The 23,243-nt window shown below is 36.8% G+C and overlaps 1 protein-coding gene across 2 annotated transcripts in view; it reads right to left on the bottom strand.

Moving 5' to 3' along the window:
- Positions 1-23,243, bottom strand: part of COL24A1 (collagen type XXIV alpha 1 chain) — a 130,480-nt gene that overhangs the window by 76,742 nt on the left and 30,495 nt on the right. For both annotated transcript variants that reach the window (XM_035333325.1, XM_035333324.1), the window contains exons 8-19: positions 19,880-19,924; positions 19,275-19,328; positions 18,074-18,118; positions 15,890-15,943; positions 15,248-15,292; positions 11,888-11,941; positions 9,825-9,869; positions 5,690-5,743; positions 5,554-5,598; positions 5,126-5,179; positions 4,466-4,519; positions 2,903-2,956 (exon numbers count right to left, since the gene is read on the bottom strand). In XM_035333325.1, coding sequence (XP_035189216.1) covers positions 2,903-2,956; positions 4,466-4,519; positions 5,126-5,179; positions 5,554-5,598; positions 5,690-5,743; positions 9,825-9,869; positions 11,888-11,941; positions 15,248-15,292; positions 15,890-15,943; positions 18,074-18,118; positions 19,275-19,328; positions 19,880-19,924 — 603 coding nt within the window. The remainder of the gene's footprint in view (positions 1-2,902; positions 2,957-4,465; positions 4,520-5,125; positions 5,180-5,553; positions 5,599-5,689; positions 5,744-9,824; positions 9,870-11,887; positions 11,942-15,247; positions 15,293-15,889; positions 15,944-18,073; positions 18,119-19,274; positions 19,329-19,879; positions 19,925-23,243) is intronic.

Genomic DNA, 23,243 nt, shown 5'->3' with positions numbered 1-23,243 from the left:
GCAGCAGCAGCCTCTGATCAGCACTCCCCAAAGGAAGAAATTTCAATTTAATTTCTTCTAAGAAATAAACAGCAAAACCCAAGATGCAAAGCAGTACAGGTGTTTAAAATCATATAAAAATATCTAAATATTTGCTTGCCTTACTAGGAAGATTCAGAACTTGAAGAGTAAATATATTGCCCTGGTACAGCAGCACAAACCAAGTTTGATTTATTTCTATGTCCCCTCCTTTCTAGGAGGGGGTCTCGAGACAGCCCTGCCTGAAAAAGAAAAGTCTCCAAGGGGACAAATGCAAAATACCTATGAAGGTCTGTGAAAACAGCCTAGGACCTAACAGGCAGAGACTGTTTCACTCTGAAAATACAGAACGCGGGAGGGTCATCTGGAAAAACATTGTTCAATATCATTAAAAAGGCAAGGAAAACTGAACATTTCTGCAAAAGTAATACACCTTAAAAAAAAAAAAAAGAACAGAGAGGTACTTATGTCAAGTAAATTTATGAAAGGACACATTAAAGATTCTGTGCAAACGCAAGCATAAAATATAAACAATTCTACAGTAAGAACAGCTCTTCAGACATATGCCGGGACATGAAATTAATTCAGCTATAAAATTGTCTTCGTTTCTATATTCCTGCCAAGTCATTTCCACTTTATTTTGTTTGATGTAATATTGAAAGAGAAGACTATGTTATTACTGCATTCACGGCATTGTCTGCACAGCTCAAAACATCATGTGATAAGATAAAACAAGCCTTAAAAATAAACATCTCTCTATTGAAATGAACAACTCAAAGCAACAGTGATTCACTTAGAAAATATGTGCCTTTTTGACTGTTTACTATGATTTGAAGGCATTCTTTTCCTTCGTAAGCTACTGCCTTCAGCATGAAACAAAGCAGCTGAATCCCATATGAGCACCTTCCCAAAAGAATAAGCTAACAACTTCAGATCAAAACAATGCACATATGAAGAAAGTTCTATTGAAGATAATGACTAATGCTCCCTGCACTCCAGATGAAACCTATTTATAATACTCAAAGCACATCTGAAGGCACATCTGAAGGAAAGTATCACCACCGTTCATGGGTGAATCACATTCAATGTGATTTGTAGAGCAAAATTTACCTATAAATAAAAATACTCTGAATACACACAGAAGCCTGTTGAAACTTTGCCTAACTGTGGGTTTAAATCACACCAGCACCTTCTAGTTGCTATACCAAAATAAAAAAAGCTCTCTAAAAGTTGGGATTTTTGCAGTTTTTTGTTTTTTAACGAATGACAAAGCAAGAAAACATGCTAACAGATGAAGAATATACATGGTGACCATGTTTTTTGTGTGCGCGCATAATATAGGCAAAACTTTTTTTTTTTTTTTTTTTACTTTATATGGATCTGCCTTGTGTGACTAAAACACAGAGAAACACTACTTTGTAGTTTTAAACCTTATGTTTTGTAGGCAAATATTCAAAGAAAAACACCTGCTTTAATTACATGCTTTGATTACTTAACATGAAGCACTTTATTTGCCTTCTAATGGCTGAAGCAATTCTGCACCCCTGAGCAAAAGGAAATAGTGAGATTGTCAGATAGGAAGATTTCCCATACAGCCTGCCATGAGGGTACTAACCCTGAATGATGAATTTCTCCCCAGGCCTAACGGAATAGCATGCTTGGATTGGAATAAGGTTCAAGACCAGCAGCTGGACACTAACCTGTCACAGGTCTTCCTTGCTGGCAACTATACGAGGATAATGCAGGAACCTCTTATGCTAACAGCAAAGAGGATCACGAAATACAAGATTCTGAGCCACAGAAGGAGGCAGCTCTGTGCAGCACGCACAGACTTTGAGCATTTTTCATTGTAACTGAAGGGCATGAAAATAATCTCTCCCCATTGACTAAAACATGTTAGCGTTGCCTGAAAAGACTGTCTTGTTTTACTACCATACATTTCCCAGTGAGTTTTCTCTCAATGAGGGGTCACATCCAACAAGAAAATCTGTGTTATCTAGGACTTAGAGGAGCTATAATAGCAAATCAGGTGATAAAACCCAATAATTTGTTCTGTGAAGATCAGAAACCTTCACTTCCCCCTTACGAAAGGCAGAGGAGATATGCTCCTAGAGTTAAATGGAGATACACTCCTAGAGTTAAATCTTATAAGGCAGGACAACCATTATTGCTAAAACATAGTCCAAATGTTTTTTTTAAAAAAGTAAATACACCCGATTAAAAAGAAAAATCTGATTTTTTTCCTTTCATCCCTCCAGCACATATATGTATGCATTGTATATGTGTGGGTGTCCAGCAGCATTTTTTCCAACAGCCCATGGAATAAATGCCAAAGAGCACCCAAAGGGAATGATTCAGGGACAGAATTAGTTTCTATGTACACTTCCATAATACTAATTTTTATGGCCTGTTGTTGGGCAACTGCTGAGACAGATTAAAGTGCTTGGCAATGATTCCTATATAACCAGTGTTTATTCTTTGCATTGCTTCCAAATACAGTTACAATATAAGAGATAAATATGCAACCAGGCTTGAAGAATCCAATTTGTAAACATCCTGTAGAGTTCATGTGTTCAAGACATCACATGAACCCCATTTAAGGTGTAAGCCCTAACATCTGGTTTCAGGTAAGAACTAATCCCAATCAAATAAGTGAATGAGGCACTTGTTTTATTCAAGAATTGCACATATTAATATTTTGCATTAAAAAATATCAGCTAGAATCTTTTGTAGTTTAGGGAGTCGTATGCAAGCACTGGAAACTGATTAAGAAGTACTCTCCGATTCAAGACAACAACCTTAGAGGTAAAGGTGTTTGCTTCACAGATTTCCATAATTCAGAACTAAGTAACGTTCAGTTTATATCTATCAAGCAATTTCTTACCTCAGGACCTGGTGGACCCAATGGTCCATGGGATCCAGGATCTCCAATTTTGCCCTTAAAAAAAGCAAACAGATTTTTGATATATGTATTTTTTTAAAACAACAGATTCTTGTTAAGATTTTAAACACATTTTAAACCTTCTTCTATTTATTTTAAACACATTCTATACCTTCTTCTATAAATTCTAGTTCTTCGTATCTCACTGAAGTCACAATAAAAAAAAAATATTTTTAGAAAAATGAAACTAGGAATGGTCCACACAGTTGTATAAAGCAAAACTTGAAACATAGCTGTTTTCATAATCAAAATCACACATTGTTTAGAAGTTAAGGAAATAATTCTTATAGATATTGCTTTATAAACCTACCTCTCTAGCTTAACTGTTCATTCATGTCCAAGACAGTTAATGGCAGTTTTGCAATTAATATTGGAAATATTATTAATTATACAACTATTATTAATACTATAAATTGCCCAATAGCAAAATTGGGCCCTACCTGCATGTTATAGTGACTCCATTATATACAAATATTTACACACCTAAAAACTGACCAAAATTTTTCTCAAAAGTCCACCTTTTCTTCCACATTTTTGAACACTGAGCTAAATTCAGCCTTGACCTTCAAAAATCTTTTTTTCATTTTTTATGAAAATGATTGTAATGTGAGTGCATTCTACAATGTTAAACATTACGTTACTTTAAGGACTGAAGTCTCTTATCTTAATTTAACAGAAGTCAAGATGCTGATCACATTCAGTTGGTGCCTAAAACCTACACCTGATCAGGAAAAGGCTAATGCACATGTTTATCTTGAGGTGCAAATAGGCCAAGTTTTCCCACATAAGGTTAAGTAAACTTGCATAAGTCTTTTTGTAGTATTAGAGTTTATATTATAAATTCTCTGACAAAAAGCTATTGAGTCTAAAGGACCATGATAAAAACTAAGACTGGAGTTACTAATCTTTTAAAAACATTAGGTATTGGCTGCTTTAAATTATACACAGGAGGCTGCTAGTAGTGCTAAAAACAGGTGAGGAAAAAGCCAGGTATGCCTTTCATGCCTCAACATTTATAAACATAGCAGAAATGCCAGCGCTACACAGATGCTTTTAAAGTTGCTACAAATCAGTAAATACTTGAATTCATGACTACTCCCATCGTTGTGAGAAATGACTGACCAGTATTAATGAGATTTCCCACACTCTCTCCAAATCCACCTAGCCCTAATGGTCATCTTGGCAGCTCCCAAAACTCTCAACTGGATTTGTTTCAAACATTACCAACATGTCTATTCCCCCAGCAAAATGAGTGTCAAAGAATAACTAATGTAGTAAGAACTCCCATATTAAAATCTGACACACATACTAAACTCTGTGATACTGTCTCACACGCTAGGATCTGACTCATTCACTAGAGCAGTAAAAGCAGCTTAGACCTTCATGCTTTTTGATGTAGGTAGCTTCTAGAGGATTACATACAGTGTGAGCAGAAGATACGAAGAAGTATCAAATATAATAATATGTAGTGATATATTGAAAGCAAAACTTAATGTCTAAACTTACTGGGGGTCCTGGTTTTCCTCTGATCCCTGGGGGTCCTGGTAAACCAGGAGCACCCTGAAAAAAGAAAGGCAATAAAAGGAAAAGGAAAATATATTGTTGTTACATTAGAAGCAATAGGTCACTACATTTTGCCACCTGAAACAGCCTTCAAAATAATTGTAGGATCAGAAGTGACTTCTAACATTAAACTCTTTTGTTAAGAGTTCTCACAGGATGTGCTATTTCAGAGACTTTTGATGTACTAGTCACATAGGAAAGAAGATATTGTTTCATGATATGAAGGAGAACACCAGATCATGTGCAGCTGCTAACCACAGTTGATCCAGGTGAGGTGCAGATGAACAGCAAGGTTCAAGGGAAAGCATTTTTTACAATAATTTCTTAGCAGGTTTCATATTACACCATAATTATTTTCTTGTTTGATGCATCTCAGACAGCCGCTATTATTCTGCCCATGCCCATTACTCGTCTTTACTCATTACTTCCTGCAACTAAGTTTTAATTAGCATAGCATTTCTTTAAAAAGTGTTAATTCAGTGGCATCCAGTTAACTACTGCATTCTTCTTTTATGCAGCTGAGTTATTGTATTGTAATACTCAGAAACCTAAAGAAATGTCTGAAAAGGGAGAATTTTTTAAAACAATGCAACTATAAGTTACCTTGTCTCCTGGGTACCCCTGGTCTCCTGGATCTCCTGCAAGGCCGTGCTCACCCTGAACAACATATTTTATACAGGCATGTTTATGGTATAGAATGGAGTTCTCAGAATTAGAAAAGGAGAAAAATGAATTCAATACGTAGTATTTAAAACCTAACACGGATCTTTGAATGACAATGCAGTATGTGGCACTAAAGCACCTGCTCCATGAAACCCTACAGACATAGCAATGAGATACTCTCATGTCCAGTGCTCTGTCCAAAAGCTTGTTCAAAGTATCAGATCCTGAAGTATTTTTAAGAAATAAAAGTTGAAAGAGAGAAATCAAAAGGAAAACTAGAAGGCTTTGTCAAGCAGGTTATTTTCAAGGTTTGATGACAGGGGTTTGAAAGAACTACATCTCTGGGATAATGGAAATATTTAAATCACCTTATCACCTTTCATTCCGGGCTGTCCCATACTCCCTGGGAGACCCTATTAAAATGAAGGGAACAAAAATCCAATGTATTCCAGTAATATGGAAAGCAGCATAGGCACTTGGCTGTGGGAATGTTCAACACCATACCATAGGTCCTGGAATTCCTGATGGTCCACTCGGTCCTGCTGGCCCAATGTCACCCTATGAGACAGGAAGAAAGGTGGCTACATTAAACATTTGATGAAGTGGAGAGACTGGTAATTGTAGCATTTCCTGTACCACATAGATAAACCAAAATTGTTTTCAGGCTAATTTCACACAGTAAAAGGGTTTATATTATAAACCCTTCATCTTATAGCTCCCATGTACATGAACAGAAACACCAGGAACCAAACTTCCCTCTTTTCCTGCAGATGACGTATCCAAGAGAAGATAGTGCTGCATTGTGTAGCGCAGAATAAGGAAGCTTTCCTCTGTACTACAGCTGCACATTCAGCAGCTATTCACTCTGTCCTGAGGGTTACATGACAACACTATGCTGTAAGCATCAAATTTGGCTTAGATGAATTATTCTAGTGCCAATTATGACATGGAATAAAAAGTGACTTTTTCTAGGATTTCTCATCTCTCCGTTACTTCTTTAAGCTAAAAAAAGAGATGGGATTCTCCCCAAATACCAAGTGTGCAATCTTAACCTAAGATGAGCATGCTAACTTCTGTTCTTATGTACCTTCAAGCTGGTCCTACCTCCCTCCTTTGTGGGATTTAAATCTACAGTTTCATGACAAATGAAAAACAAACCAGAGATTTTTAAAAATTTAAGAATTTTAAACAATCAATACAGCAACCAATAATATTAAAGATTGTTAACTAAATATAAGAAATGATCCACCAATAACTAAAGCTGTATTACAGGGAGAAAAGGAAATCTACTTTCTGCATATTCTACCTCTGGGAAAAAAAAAAAAAAAGGCATTGTTACACCACTGTGACTATGCAAGAATTTAGCAACAAACATGAACACAGAGACCTTTAGCCACTTGCTGAAAGTGACATGAAAAAGCTGAGGTGGACCTACTGATTTCCAGTTCAGCACACATCATTATTCTCTGGAGGTTCTTTATGTAATGTTAGCACAAACATTCTTCTGCAGCCATCATCAACCTTATGGATTGCTGAAGGAAAAGGAAGTACGATGTCTTGTCTTCCCTGTGGTGCTTGGTAAAACTCCTAGGGAGACTGCCACTCTGTATTGCTTCATAATTCAATGTCTGCGTATAGACTATAATGTCACATTAGCTCGTGCCAAGATAAATCAAATACACTACTGTCTCTTCCTTGAGCTGTACATATTGGTTCAGCAAGACATTGCTGTATTAAAGATACTGTATGTTGAAATGTGTACTTACAGTAACAAGACTTTCAATTGACTGAAAAAGCACAGAGCTGGGACACTTAGCTTACAAAAGCAACGGGAAGGAATTCCAAAACAGGAACAAAATTCAGGTTAATGAAAGTCCTGTCACAGTCTCCAGAGATATTGCCTGGCCTAATTAAGAGCAAAGAGCGGGAACTACACAAAAACAAAACTGTCTCAAAGGCCACCATCCTTATTCCCAACTTTCACGCTTGTGTTGAACTTCAGGTATGAGGAAGGTCTGAAAACCTTCTGCCTCTATTACACTTGATAACCTTTCCTTTCACTTGGCATTCACAGAGAAAGAATGAAGGAAACTGTGTCACATTTGCACCCTAACATGAAGATGCAGAGTTGACATCACTGATAAGAAAATAATTGAATAAGGAAGTCTGTCAATTTGGAAATTGACCTCTGTCTACATCAGCCTTGCTTTATGTTAGCACATATTCATCAGCTTGGTTAAAACCTGCTAGTAGAAAGGAAACAAATTACTTCAGCTAAAACAAGCATGCATTTCTGCTAGTTCTATGCAACAAGTTAAACTAAAACCAAGTTTATTTTATTCTTTTGCCTGTCAAAAAGACAGGATATCAGCAAAGGAAAACTAATGCTTCCTAGTATTAGGATTTATTATTATTATTATTTTTAAAGTAAAAAACCTTTAAAAAGAAAGGCTAGCTCTGATATCTGTACTTGAAAGTTTTCTCAAAATCCTTGTCTTATGAAAGCTCATGGCTTTGCAGATCTTGAGACTAACTGCTCAGCCAGCCAAAACTCTCAGCTTGGCAACAGTTTTGTATATATAAGAAGTCATAGAAAGGAGGAATTCTTGGACACAGCTTGCCAATGCTGCTTGCTTTGCCATTCTTCTGAACAAGCACAAAAAATAATTAGCTCTTGACAATGCATACAGCTGGGCTGGACAAGCTATTCGAATTAACGTTGAGTTCTGCCAGAATAATATTATGTTCTATCTCATGTTCAACACTGTATCTTGTAATGATGTAATGTGTTATAATTCACTAATATTTTAGGACAAAAGTTGAGGTCTCTAGCTCTTTACTTAGTTTTAGATGACAACTGGCCTTTGCCTGAGCAAGGGCCGTGTGAAAACAGAGGCCAGAGGTGCACAAACCCGTTTGGTTTAGTACAGGAACAGGGCTACACCACAAAAATTGTGCTTGGTGATGTTAGGGTCACCTGAAATTCCTCTTTGTGAAACTCTGCTACAGTTAAAAAACACAATGGACCCTTGTAAAAACAAACAAACAAACAAACAAAAAACACCACCACCAAAGAACTCAAACAAAGCAGAGCTCTTCCAATTATCATACTGACTGGGAAGCTGGGAACCAGAGCACCAGTACAATGCAGTGCAGAGACACGAACAGATGGCACATAATAATAAATTTTGCTGATCACAATTATACACTGCGTTAGGATCTACACAAGAGTCATTAGGACAATTAGATACTGAAGTTCTCTTTAGCTGTATTCTGAACTTATTTCAAAATTCCAGGTAGGTTTTCCAATGCCTTGGAAGCCTCCAAAGGCTGTTCAGAAGTCTGGAGCAAACACTGCTGTGCCATTTTCCTCAACTGCAAAATCTTGCTGTACCAGTAAGGTCTTATCAACCACAGCGACCCATTGAGCCAAGACATGTTAGACATGCTGCTCAAGGGCACAGTTAAAAATCAACAACAACAACAACAACAACTAACTTTAAAAATACCCTAAGATATCTGTAAGATCTATTAGGCTGTCAGAAAGGTGCACAATGACCCTACCTTTAATGTGCTGCATTTGCACTTTTTCAGCATACAGTTTTCAGCATACATACATACACCTCAGCTACAAACACAGGTGTAGGAATCAAAGCAGCTTTCTGGTCCATAAAAGACTAATTCCTTTCAGTCAAAAGGAGCATCAGCAGACAATAAGAAGATGATAACAATAGAGATCAACTGTCACACTTCAAAGGAAAAGGTAGATGACCATCAATGTAAACTAACAAACGTATCAAGGATGTTTTAGATCTCAAGCTATCGAGAAAATCTCACCAACAAACAAACAAACAAACTCACTCACACTGGACACAATTACGGCTTTCTTAACTGAAGTGGAAACATGCTATTTTCTCCCATGTAATGAACACTGCTGTGTAGATAGGCCTTGACTGAGCCAACATCAAGAATCAAACCCTAGTCCTCTACCAGCATACACTTGGATTACTTAAGGAAGTCTACAAAAATATCACAGTCAATCCCACCTCCAACTCCTACACAACTCATTCATGCCACAGAGTTTCTATGGTGCAACTGCAGTTGTGTAAATGCAGTTGCAAGTCCATAGTGGGCAGTGCATAATTCTGAAAAAAAAAAAAAACAAAAAGATCGGATGTGATACTGCATATAAAAAGTAATTTTGCTTAGGAATTAATTTTGCTTATAGTTTGGTAGCTACATACAGGAATTAATGAAGGCTGTGAACATTAGAAAAGGGTTTTTGAAAGCATTGCACATTTTTAAAAAGTCATACTGGATTTAGGAGCAGAAAGGAGTAGATTTAGGAGTAGAAACTCATAAAGGTGTTTATTTCAAATGAAAAACCCAGACGTCTGAAGCATACAAAACCCAAACCAAATGTAGAAGTGCTTCGTACCCAGCAATATACCCAGCAATATTACAGTAACTTTGTATAGTGACTTTAACTAAAATCACAGCTACCTAAACCCATCTGCTTAAACAACTGTCAGAATTTCTGGATTCTTGTATTTATTTTTGTTATTTCACAAACATACAAGACAATACTCCAACAAATATTCAAAGCCATATCAAAGTAAGTTGATAAATGTGTACTCACTCTTAGTCCTGGAAATCCAGGAGGACCAACACCACCAACAATTCCCTACAAGACAATGAATTTTAGATTATAATAAAAACGTATTCACTCTCAGCGATCTGCAAAGCAATTAGATCGGGATTCATATAGAGAATTCCTCAAGAATGAGGGATTTTCACTCTGCAGCAGAACACACTTGTTAAAGCTTCTGATAGCAGAATTGGATCTCACAGTATTTGCATCATGAAATTATTCCTGCATTACCAAGGAATATCAGATTTGTTACCTTCATATTTCAAGTGGGAAGAAGAAAACATTTTTGTGTGGAGAAAAAAACAAACACCTGGAAAATTTATATAGATTCCTTAGAAGATAAGGAGAATACCAGCTCAGTTCATTGAAAGACCTTTGCAAATTAAAGGCTATGCTCTTTATGGAAAATTATAGAAAATTTGCTCTAGCAAAATCCTCCAGAGCAGACTGAGGGCTTGTTGGGGATGCGGATGGCATTACTCTGTTAAACAGAACAAATCAGGCATGGAGACAAATGTCATCAGCACAGGGTAGATGGGAAGAAGAGTCTTCCCTTCAAGCTCCTGCCACCACAGGCCTCCTAGGCAGCCTCTGGTCTCTGCTGCAAATCAGGAAAAGGCTCTGTAAATATTCCATCAGCATTGCAGACCCCTGCAGCTGCAGCTCTGGCCCCTTGCCTGAACAAGCCCTGCAGGGTGAGTTTTGGGGGAGGAGGGAGAAGTGTTGCTGCCTGTTTGAGAAGGCAGCAAGATCAGAAGTTGTCTTAACAGATTAGAAGGAACTTGTCTGCAAATATTTGTGTTAAAACAGGCTTCTTTGTAATGGGTAAGTCTAATTTCAGATCCAGGCTTTCTGAGTTTAATTCTGTTAAAGTACTGTTCTTCCTCAGATCTTGTGGAAAGGGCATCTCTGCTTTCTCAATAAATGAGGGAGACTTGGGAATACAAAGAGGAAGGAAAGAACTCACCTTTTGATATCATTTGCCAAGCAGCAGGTCACACAACCCCTCAGAGTGCTTTGAGGATGAAAAGCTACATGCTGGCATCACCTGGCATTCCCACAAAGGGGAACTTTGCCTCAGTAACCAGAAAAGAACATTTTTTTTCTTATGTTCCAAAACATTAGCACAAGAGGATAACAGCTGTAGCAGCAAAATTTGTATAAACTGTTCTAATATAAATTCCTCATAAGTGTGTCAGAAAAGGACAAGCCTTCAGAAAGGCCATCTCTGCCCAGTTGCTGACTCCAGTCCATATCAGAGAGCCTTTAGAGACAAACTGACTGCACTTCCCAAAGGAGCATCCAGCAAGAAGAGCTGATTCAAATCAGTTGCTTTTTTGCCCAGCACTCATTGATCGTTTGTCTTTTCACTGTTTTCCCATATCAAAGGAAATTTGAGTTTGGTGTCTTCAGCCAAGGTTTCCCTACAAATAGGGCAAGACAGCAAAGCTCCTTTGACAGTAGCCAGTGAAGTAATTTGACTGTGCTGCAGTTTGAATACCATACCACGAGAGCACTTCAAGTCTGCACACTGCCAAAGCCAAAGCTGTTATCATACTGATAATGCAGTAAATGACATACTTGTATTTAGAATGACATAATTGTATTCAGTAACAGTTCAAAGGACAAAATCAACTATCAAATGCATAAGTATACGCAAGCTGGGGTTTTGGCACAGAGACAGAATCCTATTTGTTAAGATGATCCTAGAATAATGCTTTAATTAAGAAATGCAAAATCATATCTAGTGCAAGAAGTTTTGGAGGCATCAGCAATGCAATGAGGACAGTAAGACACCTGATTCTCAAGGTAGTCAGCACCTGCAATAGTAGAAACTGTGCTCTCAGCAACTGTGCAGTTCTCTTCTCTAATACATCTGCTTACTACAGATCTAACCTAGAATTTTCCACATAAAAGTAACAGTGCAAAATTTTCATGTGGACTTCAATACTCTGCTTTTCAGGCATAAATCTCCTTTCTGTTTGGGAGAGGAGTTAATATTGAGTGTTACATATTTTACGATATTAATCAAAATGTAATATAATACTTACAGGATTCCCATCTGGGCCTGGGGGGCCTCTATTTCCAAAGTCACCTGGAAAACCCTGAAGCAGAACAGAGAATGTTTTCTTTATCCAAGGCAAAAAGGATGGTCTAAGCACTTTGTTTGCTTTAAATTAATTTTTATCACTGTACTATGGCCAGGCAGATCTCAACAATCTACTGCCATAACCATAAGGTGGAGGTACATAGCATTACTGTCTTATCATTTAATTAGTAGAGGTTCATAGGTTAGTGGTCAACACAGCAGATTTAATGGATTCTCAGTCTGTACACCAGTGGCCAAATTTTTGCAAGGCACTGGAAGTGTACTATAAAATTTCTCTCACACAAAATGTGTATTTGACAGTGCCTATGTTGTTAAAAGTTACCAGCTGACAGGATATAGACAAAGATTAACTTACTATTTTTTTCTTAATAACATATTTTGGTTGTATAGTCTACTGCAGGTAGGCGTTGGAAGAAGCAGAGTTAACACAACACACAGGAGTATCGATTATAAAAAAAGTGAAAAGAATACAATGGGAGTTTTGCCAGTCATCAGATCACAGATGCAGGCCATAGATGATTATTTATATACAGCAGGAACACAGCATGGCACAAATGATGAGGGCACTAGATTACCCAGTCATCATAATCCCATTATCTTCTAACTGATGCTGAAAAAACAACACTAGTAAGTAGAAAAGGAATGGAATATCCAACAGGAAAACAGATAAGCCTAAAATTGAAAGTATTATAATACTACTATTGTGCAACAAATGCTTTATTACATCAATATCATCATCTAACATTATTATAAAGCATATGAAGGACAACCATTCCTATTTTTAATATAAAACAAGCTGGTTTTGCATAGTTATAACAGACAGGACTAGTAAATTCTTGGTATAATTTACAACATCTGTTCTGTCATATTGACTGCCGGTTGTAACTAATTCCATACAGAAGAAAACTGTGTAAAAACATTCTCCCTAAATGTGGACAAACTATGTACGTAAAAGCACTAATACATCATACTAACAGGACTGACAGTGCATTAAAAAATATTGGAGAGTCAGCCAAATTTCAAAGTACAAGCATACAACAGCAAGAAATGGGATACATATGCTTTGGCTATGAAGTATTCTCTTTAAAACAATTGTATGTACAATCCAAAATTCAAACAAGTTCTCCTGCTATAATCTTTGGTAATTGGAGATTTTGTTGAATTTCAACTGTGCCAAAGATATGACAAATATGAACAATTATTTAATAAACCTGCTGAGTGGTAGTATATTGAATTTTAATGGAACGATCCTATCTTCGATATCAAACATGATACCTATCAGTCCCTCAAGGTGATAAACTAAATGGGAGCAAGTGCAACTGTTTATGCCCTTTTAACATGTCCTCACTGGAGTCTTCAATGCTTACAAAATATTAAATGAACATGAAACGTTCTATTTACCAGTTAAAGACTGCAGTCTCTTCTTCTACTTTATATTACTTTCCAAAAATAAGAATCGTATTTGGGACTTTTTCTTCTAGAAGGAACTATACCAGTCAGAATATTTTTTTCTACTAGCATTATGGAAGGTCAGGTGTCTGACTTCTGACTTTATGCAATTCTCATGCTTTTTTCCTTTAAAACAATGCCCTGCCCCACAGCACTGGAGTAGTTAACTCTGGGACAAAAGACACTGTCATCACTGCTATCATTGTCTAGAGTTAAAATAACTGACATTCTCTACATTTGTGATCCAGAAAAGTACTTCAAGACGGGCTCCCAAGTAATTGCTTTCCTGGCTTGTTCCCTACATTAAAGGACTTTAGTCAAATAAAGTTTACAAGACTATATAGAAAGGATGTAGAATGAACCTTAGGACTGAGGAAAAGACAAGATAGCAAAGGAATCAATCCTGAATGAAGGTAACAACAGACTGTGCAGAGATGCTTCTGGCGCTGGTCCCCTGTGTCAAACCACTTAATTGGCCTATATAACTAGAAATCATCATCAGAGCACAGCCTGGCACTAATAGAAGCTGTGCTTCTGTAAATGAAACAGCAACTGCTTACTGCAGCATGTACAGCACCAACTTTCAAAGAGAAACAAACTACTACACAGGCAATCAAAAGCCTCAGTGAAGCCTGACTAAGTGAATGAAATTACAATGCAAAAGCAGGTTTCTGGAGTACCCTGCTGCCACCTCCTCTTCCACTCTGAGCAGAAGCCTCTACCTTCCTTCCGGCTCCACTCTCTTCTTGAATGCCACATGTGACTCAATGGCACAACACACTGCTGACTACCTGAGTGCACTGACAGCACAGACAGCTCTTGCCCAGCACTCAGCTGCACAAAGCAGTGTTTGATTCAAATTACAAGCAAACTACAATACTGTCAATTAGCACAGAAGCACCCAGTTCTGCTAGCTGAATAATTAAAAACCAGAATCTTACCTTGATTTTATACCTTATCAATTTGATGGCAGCTTCAGAAAGAACAGTCTATCAACTTAATGACACTTTCCTCTGCATGACTTTCTTTACACTAGAAGGAACTCTACTGAAGCCTAGTGACTTTTTTGGCTGGTATTAGAGCACACAGAAAACAAAACTTAATTAACAGAATCCTCCACAATTTTCAAACTGTACATTAAGGGCCAAACGATAGTAGTCACACTACTACTGCCGAACATGCTTGTTCAACATGGCAGGCGAAAGCCCTCTGAAGCACAACTAAGTGCATGACTGCAGAATGGTATCTCAGTTTCCAATCGCAGACCACAGGAGATTTAAAACTGGAAACTCCTGGATAGCTTCAAAGACCTAAAATAATAAGGTTGCGGCAGAAAACAAAAGACTTGGCATTAAGGATATACCACAGGAAATATGTAAACCTTGATAATGTATACTTGGCAGATTTGTGTTTATTCTCAGCTGTAGAAATATATTTTAAGAGGAAGACAGCTTTAATTTACCATCATCCAAAAATACCATACATTAGAAGCAGCTGATCTGCATTCAAACCAACACCAAAATCAGACCTCATAAAACTTGCATCATATCTGTAGCTTGAGCTAACACTAATTTTATTGAATATATTTATGTGTTTCTGTCATTTTTTAGCCCTCTGGCAGCTGATACCAGTACCCAGCCACAAGGCTCATCACGTTAAGCATTCTTCACTTCAAAACATCTACTAGTTACACCCTGCAAGGAATTTGCAATACTGCAAAGTACTAACTGGAAACAATAGAAATACATGAAGAAAGCAAAGTTAACATTTTTCAGCTGATTAAAGTTGCAGAGTAAATTATAGGTACATTTACATTAGCAGCAGAAATTGTAACAAGTGTTAGCAGCTTTACCTGTCTCCCTTTAGGACCTCTTTTTCCACGGAAGCCTGGAATGCCCTGAGAAAGAAATAACCCATCATAATGAGGTTTTCTTTTCTTCATCAGCTTAAAGTCAAATAATTAAACCTTCCTTTGATTATAAAAGACAGCCTGAGAAGCACCACCATTAAAAATAAAAAAATAAGAAGAAACAGCAAGAAAATGTCCTGTAATAGGGGGGCAGAAACACAAACTGTGCTTGTCTTTACATTATCCATATCAGCAGAACTATGAAGAAAGGCCACATCGTGCCTCCATTAAAGTACATGGCCAGACATCCTCTGTACTCAAGAGAAGCAAGAAAGAATTTGAGCATAGTGACAGAGATTAAGATTTCCATGACCATTTTTATTGCAAACATCATGTGGCAACTGACAAATATTACTTATTGATTGAAATTGCTTCAACTCGTTATGGATCTCAGTTGCTCTAATCCTTTCATACAATTAAATTTCATCAATTAGACAATTCTGATGTGACCTATTCATGTAATTTCCTTCACATCAGTTTTGCTTTTAGACCAAGACTCAAATGAATGGTTATGTACATTTTTCCCCATTCTAACATATGTTACCACCCAAACATTGATGTTTCATTGATGTTTCATTAACCTACCCTTTCCCCTTCAGGTCCTGTTTGTCCTGCTACACCTGGAGGTCCAATGAAACCCTGGAAACACAAGAACAATTCAATGCTTACAAGGCTGCTTCCTACCATCACTGCTTGCCCCTTAGTATTTTCTACCTGTGGGTTCAAGATCCAGGGATTAAATCCAGGCTCATTTTAAATTACCAGTGAAATTTAACTGACTTAAAAGCGACCAGGATTTATTCCCCAGCTAACAGCAAAAACAATTAATTCCCTATTATACAGATACCAAACAAATTAACAAGGAAGTATGAGGCAAGTGTTTCAGTAAGTCTGACTGGCAGAGACTTTATTTGAATAAATGAAATATGAAAAAGCTGCTGATATTAACCTTATTCACAAAATGCATCAGAAAAGATGTTCCTTATCTCTAATAACTTTGTCTGACCATTGTTATGTACAAGTGTCCCCAAGAGCTTATCTTGTCATAAGCAGAATGTTCTCCTTGAAGTGCTGTCACCATGTATTTCTCTCCCCCTTTCCTCTCAGAAAGTCAAAAATAGATCTTGTATAATCAATTGCATGGACATTGAAACATGCTGTTGAAATGACAGTACCATTCACAAAAAAAAGATTCTGCATTAACAGATTGGAACAAAGTTATTGTTAGTTACAAAAAAAAAAAAAACAACCGGCTTTTCTACTTCTCTAAAAAACCCTCTATTTCTCTAAAAGAAACTAATTTCTTCCACAAAAAGGAAGGCACTTTATTTTTTTCAATAATTTCTTAAACAGCTGAGAAGCAAACTATAGTTTTATTGCAGGGATGTTCTAAATTTAAATCTTTAAAGATACTGTGCAACACATAGCTACATACCTCCATGGTACCTCACAGTTGTATAACTCAACAGGCTACGTCATCATTTTTATTGCAATTTGCTTGTAGAAGTCATATAAAGGATTTAGTCTTAAGACCTGACAGGTATTTTTCTCCAAAATTACTCATACCTCTAAACATTGGCCATTTTTAGCTTTGTGTCAACAGACAAGTACTAACTTTTCAGGAAGTAACTGGGATCACTTAATACCTTGTTGGTTGAGAGGAGAATGAAACAAAACACAGTCAGAATTTGCGCAAAAATGAAGTGAAGAAATGTAGAGAGATACAATCCCTGAGGGTGCAGTATGTGTTGGCACTTGATCCTGACAAACGCATTTTTCCCATCACTGTAATGAAAACTGACATCAAAGATATCCCCACACCAAAAAAACAGATTTAGTTTAAGAAGATATTACAGGTAAAGGCTTTTAGTAATTACATTTTTAAAATGGAGCAAGAACAAATCTAGCAACACGGTAAGATTATTTCAAGAGATGCTTGAGAACACAGCAAACTGCTCAGCAACCTGTACAACATGAGCCCTGTACAGCTGAGGACCTGAAAACAGCTAGCAAAAGACCCTTGAAACCCTTATATGCAACCTTCAGTATAAAAATTTCTGAAAACCGATACCTGATGGTGAGAGTCAGGCTCAAAAATTTTTTTACACACAAGCATGTGTATACATGCACCTATTTAAAAAGAAACAAACAAGCAAAGCACACAGGAAAAAATAAAAATAATAATAATAATAATAATAAAAACTATTTATTTTACCTCCAAAAGTTATCAGGAGCAAACCATGAATCAACAGAATGTTAAAGTTTGAGCCTTCAGTCCCTGCAATATGTGTGACTACAACTGAACCATTCTGAAATCTAGAAGACGACTACTTTTGTGTTTTTTATGTGACAAGACTGTTTCCTTTCATCAATTTCTATAGCTGTTGCAGATTGCAAATTGCAGATACATTTCCCCTTCTTGGCAGTTTCAGTTATGGAAATAAAGCTTCAGGCAGGAAATGTCCACTCCTTTACACTCCCAGATCTCACACTCCCATGTTCATTACTGCTTTACTTTTCATATGCATTCCAAGTGAGAGGAAGGGCATTGATATGAGACTATTCTATGCCTCTCACCATGGAAAAAAAAAAAAGTTATCTTTTTATTTTGGAATATGTACTAGGATCTCATTTTCAGGTTCTGTAAAGACATAGTAGTTCACTGGGCATACAACTGGCAGGGATACATGAAACTCCCCATACCCTTTCTTAGGTACTTTATGTGTGAAAATAGGCATGCATGCCAAAATGCTTAAAATCTTTACTTACTCTTGCACCTTTAGGACCTGGGTTACCTTCCGGTCCAGCTAAGCCCTATTAAAAAAGACATGAGCTGTACTTAATTTTAAATTCCAGTTCTTTCAAACAGAGCATATTTGTTTATAGAATTTGTTAACTACAAGCTGTACTTCAAAGTGATTAAAATTGAAGAGGGTGTCTGCCATCAAGCAGCGCCCTAGAACCATGCTCAGAAAGGTCTCCCATTAGTTCATGGCTGAATCTTAGACAATGACCAAAACTTCCTTTACAATAAAATTATTTCTTCTCAGAGGAAATTTTTTCCAGACTCAGTGATCTCGCATGATGGTGACATAATTTCACAGAGCTTTTCATAACCTTTTATATTTGGACAGAGTTCCATTTATTTTCAAGCTAATGTCTGAACAGTGTATGTAGTCCAAATGCTCTAAACATTTTATATGATTCAACACAAACACGTTACCATCCATTACTATATAAAATATTGTAATGGAATTTTTAAATATATAACCATTACAAACCTAACCTAATAAAATGCTAAAGTATTGGGCAAGATCACTCTTTAAGCAGACATAAAAAAATAAAGTTAGTAGTTGAATTTGGCTCACATATCTTTATATAGGGAAAATATTTCTATTTTACGTCTTATTCATGTTTCTAGACTGAGGTATCTGTTAGCATATATAAATACTGGGTTATTTTTTCATATAAATGCTTGTGTTTATAGAAAGCTTGTTTCTCGTTTTGTTGGTTCTCCTTCTCAATTGTCTGAATGGAAAAAACTCTTTGTTTCTCTAAAAGGCTGAAGAAATAGTTTCAGCAGTGAAGTAAATACACTGGGGCAAATCATGAGGAACTATACCGCAATAAGCGGTTTCCTATTGCTTCTAAACTTGAAATACAGTTAAAAACACAGATCTACAAGAGGTTTATGCAGGAATATACAGTGCTTAGACATTCAATAGTACAGTAACATAATTTTTGTGCACCAGAAAGGTACAGCATTATACATGGAGGCCATCCAAGTTTAAAAGGCCATGAGATTCAACATTACCTAAAGACACTACCTGTGAAAGAGATTTGTTTCAAGAATAGATTATAGGATATAGATCAATACATTTATACTCTTAGTTTCATAAGAGTTAGATACGATACTCTTGAAAAAAACAAACCCAACAAACTACCAAGACATTAGTAACAGTTACTGCACCTGCCTGCCAGGGTAACCCACTGCCCCAGTACTGCCAGCCAGTCCTGGAATTCCCTAGATGGAAGAAAAAGAAAAGAAAATAAAAGAAAAGAAAAAGAAAAAGAAAAACAGCAAAAAAGCTTAATGTCAGATTTAGAGTTCAATTGTTTTATCATTTTTCTTTTAACACTTAGACATATGAAACAGCTTAAGCTCACTGAAAAATTGCTTTTTGAAAAAGTTACACAGCAACTACCCAAAACTTACTTGTCATATATAATTCCATCAGTTGCACATCCTTAAAAAAGTATTACAAGAGTAGTGTAAGACTTTGTGAAATACAAAAGTGTACTACTTCCATAATAAAAACATAGAAACAACTTATGAAAGTAGTTGAGGATTCAAGAGACGACAGGTCCTTATAGCAAAGGAACTGCACTGGTCTTAGCTATATATGAACAAACATATTACATGTTTCATTAAATTAGAATTCTTCTGTCCTTACAAAGTCAAATTTCTTTGTGTTCTCCAGAATCAGGTCAATATAGTGCTGGATTGGACTATGCATTCTTCTATTCTCAAATTCTCATCCAAAGAGTAGAGTCTATCGTGTTTTCATCACTTACCTGCTCACCCCGTGGCCCTTGCAGTCCCATGTAACCCTTATGACCCTGCAGGTAGAGAAACAGACACTTAATAAATGTAATTAAACACAAAAGAGACTTTTTCTTCTCACTCCAATCTCCCTTTATGAAGAAAAAAATATCCAAACTTGATTGCCTGCAGCATTAGTGTGTTTTAGATTTAGCAGCTCTCGTGGAAGCCAACTTCGAGAAAAGGAGTAAAAAATCTTCACAGCAGTGTAGATAATTTCAGGATATCAGCTTAAAGACAGTTCCAGACTTGTGCTTTTTTTTAAAAAAAGGAGTATATAGAATGCCTTCCCCTGTGATTGCTGAAACTGCAGAACTGGATTTGGTTCAGTTTATTACTCTGCTCCAAATCCTTGGCATAATGCCCTCTGCACACAGCAGAAAGGTGGACAGGTATCTGGAGTCAACCCAGACTGTTCTAGGACACCTTAAGGAAGACAGACCTTTCAGGACACAATACTTTTAAAAAATTAAACTTATAACAAATTCCAGCCCTTATTATACTATGGAGTTCATATCAGTGGAGAGAATAGCCTGTTCCTCATCTCAGAAATCTTTCCTGTGGCGCTGGAATTGTGAAACCATCCAACTTTACTCTCTGTACTTCAACCATTTCAACCATATTTTAGGTATTAAAAAAAAAAAAAAAAAGAATTAAAAATACACCTGGAACCTGCTATCAGCCTCAGTACACTTGAAAAGGAAACCTTCTTGGATGTCTTTACACTGTCCCAAACATATCTGAACAAGCTGACCAAAAAGAGAGACTGTAACAGTTGCACGACTGATGCAGAGGCCAAGTGTCTGGTCTCCACATCCCTTGCAGAGGTACCGGGAATACACAAGCTTCTTTCAAGCCACAACTTTGGGATAAGACCAAAACAATCTCATTCCATATAGAAATCTATCACAAAATTGGCTTCAAACACAGTGACTGAGGAGCAGGAGTGGCTTGGTTGATGTGGAACATCTGGCTGCCTTGGGGTATGGTGTTGCTTATTAGTAGAGATTGGGGGTAACATGACAGACCCATTGTAATAAGGAATTCTGAAACACTTTCAGCAAACTAGGTACCCCTCCATTTTGGATAAGTTTATGCATAGCAAAAAGAGTACCGCTGCATGGAATTAACTATCACATACAAAATTAAAGGACAGAATGACTTTCCTTGGTGATAATTTTAGGTAGCAGAAGATAATGACATCTGCTAGGCAGTTTTACTATTATAGGATTGCTTGAGGAATCTTGGTCCAAAAGAGATGTACTCATTAAGCAGCCCAAAGGCCTCATTTTCTCCAAACCCAACACAGCAGGTGTATCCTTTCATTTTGCTAATCACACACAGGGCATTGCCATTTTGCAAAATTATAATCTATTCTGGTTTCAATCCTCTCCCATAACATAAGTCTAACCAACTTATATATGTTATCTTGTATCTAAGAAGTATCTAAGTCCGAATTTGTTTTCGGCTCTGATGGTTGGGAACAAAGCTAAACAACACTAAAGTGAGTATTTAAAAATTCTAGATTGTTCATTAGTCCAGGCTCGTATTCTTAAGCATACCCATAAGAACAAGTCCCAGTTTGCTCTGAGCTAAAATGAAAAAGACGAATACAAGTTCACATGTATTGGTTCAGGAAATGAAATACCACCCAAACCCTAATGCAGATCAACACTTTGATTTAAAAGATCAACATGGAAGTGAAAGGTTTGAAGCTTTGAATTACAGCAATACAGACTTCAAGCACATTCTTGCAACTGGCGGCGTTCTGGTAATATTTTGGTTTACATTACAGAAAGATCCTTACTACCAGCTAACAGCAATCAGAGGAGCCTTCACAGAGAGTTTAAGTGTCTGTCTACCATATACCCAGTGCAGCAGGACCCATACTGAATGAATTCTGTATACACAAGCACTGTCCTTTCTGACAAATCTATTCCCCGGTACCCTGTCAGAGACAACTACTTGTCTGTCTGTATAGGTCAAGTAGGCTCTTTTTGGGAGGAGGAAAGAATGAGGGGGCTTCCACCCTGGTGAAGTCACTGCACTGCTACAATGAAAGTTTTTTAAGTGCTGATTTTAAAGGGTCACTATCAAAGACAGCTCCAGATAAGAGGTTTGTGCAACTGCTCTAGAAACAGCATTCTCCCCAACCTAATTCTTAATTTCCAGCCATCATTTCCCTGTTTCAAAAGATGCCTGAAAATACAGCCTTGAAGCACTTCATAAACATGCAATTTTCTATTCTTATGCTAGAACAAATTTGGAACATTATCCAGGGGGAAAAAAAAAAAAAAAACAAACACTACCATGAACTGAGCAAAGCTTGGCTTTTTATAGCGTGTGTTACAGGCAAAAGAAATATGTCATCTTTTATATGTAGCCACAAGGATACATACTCCAACACATGTAGTGTAATGAAAAAGGTCCATCAAAATAATCTGTTTCCAGAGTCCTGATTATTAACATACTTTTGTTTTACTATCTCACAAAAAAAACACTACCCTGTGCATTCAGCTTTATAAAAAGAGAGACATCATTTTATAGTTATAATACAAAACAGTAGTTTGTGCTATTGTACTGCATTGAGAATTTCCTTTTTCTTTTTTGTAAAAAAAAAGAATCTTTCCAAGAACCTTTCCTAATATGATTTACTAAATTCAGATATTCAGGAGAAAAAAAAAAAAAAAAATCATATGGTTTCTCAGAAGCCATTCAGATCAAAAAATAATGAAAATAATACGGATTTGGCCTCAAATTTCCAAAGCACGTTTTTTTATAAGCACTGAACAACAAGTCACAAAGTCCAGAAGCAGGGAAATTCTGATTAGAAAACTTGAATACAATTTCAGCCACAGCCACCGATGGTCTAGAGCAGGTGTGCTAATGCCCAGCGGAGGGCAGCAGGCATTGCCCTGTACCCAAACCTCAGCTCTTCTCCAAAGCCACCAACCACCATTATAGTTTATGCAGAATGGATGTTGAATTTGCTGAAGAAAAACTTCAGACTTAAAAGTCATTCATGAAAACACTGACAAAAATCAATCAAAAAATGTAACTGTCATTAAATTAGAATAGATCTGTATTACACTATTCAAAGAATATCTGTAAGAACTATAGGCTTATTTGCTATCAAATATCTCATGGTTTAGAAACTGTTAACACAAGCCATCTGCCAAATATCAAACAGAATTTGTGACACCATTAATTCATATAAGATTTGCTTATCTTCCTTTTTTAAGCGGAAGAGAAAGAATATCAGAAATATGTTATTTATTCAGTACTATGGCAATTACCCAGTAGCACTGGGCTACAAAAGTTGAAGTACTCCGGGGG

This window comes from Oxyura jamaicensis, chromosome 8 (genome assembly GCF_011077185.1).
Source record: "Oxyura jamaicensis isolate SHBP4307 breed ruddy duck chromosome 8, BPBGC_Ojam_1.0, whole genome shotgun sequence".
NCBI lineage: Eukaryota > Metazoa > Chordata > Aves > Anseriformes > Anatidae > Oxyura > Oxyura jamaicensis.
Note: the sequence above shows the minus strand (reverse complement) of the source record. Positions and strands in the feature narration are given on the sequence as shown.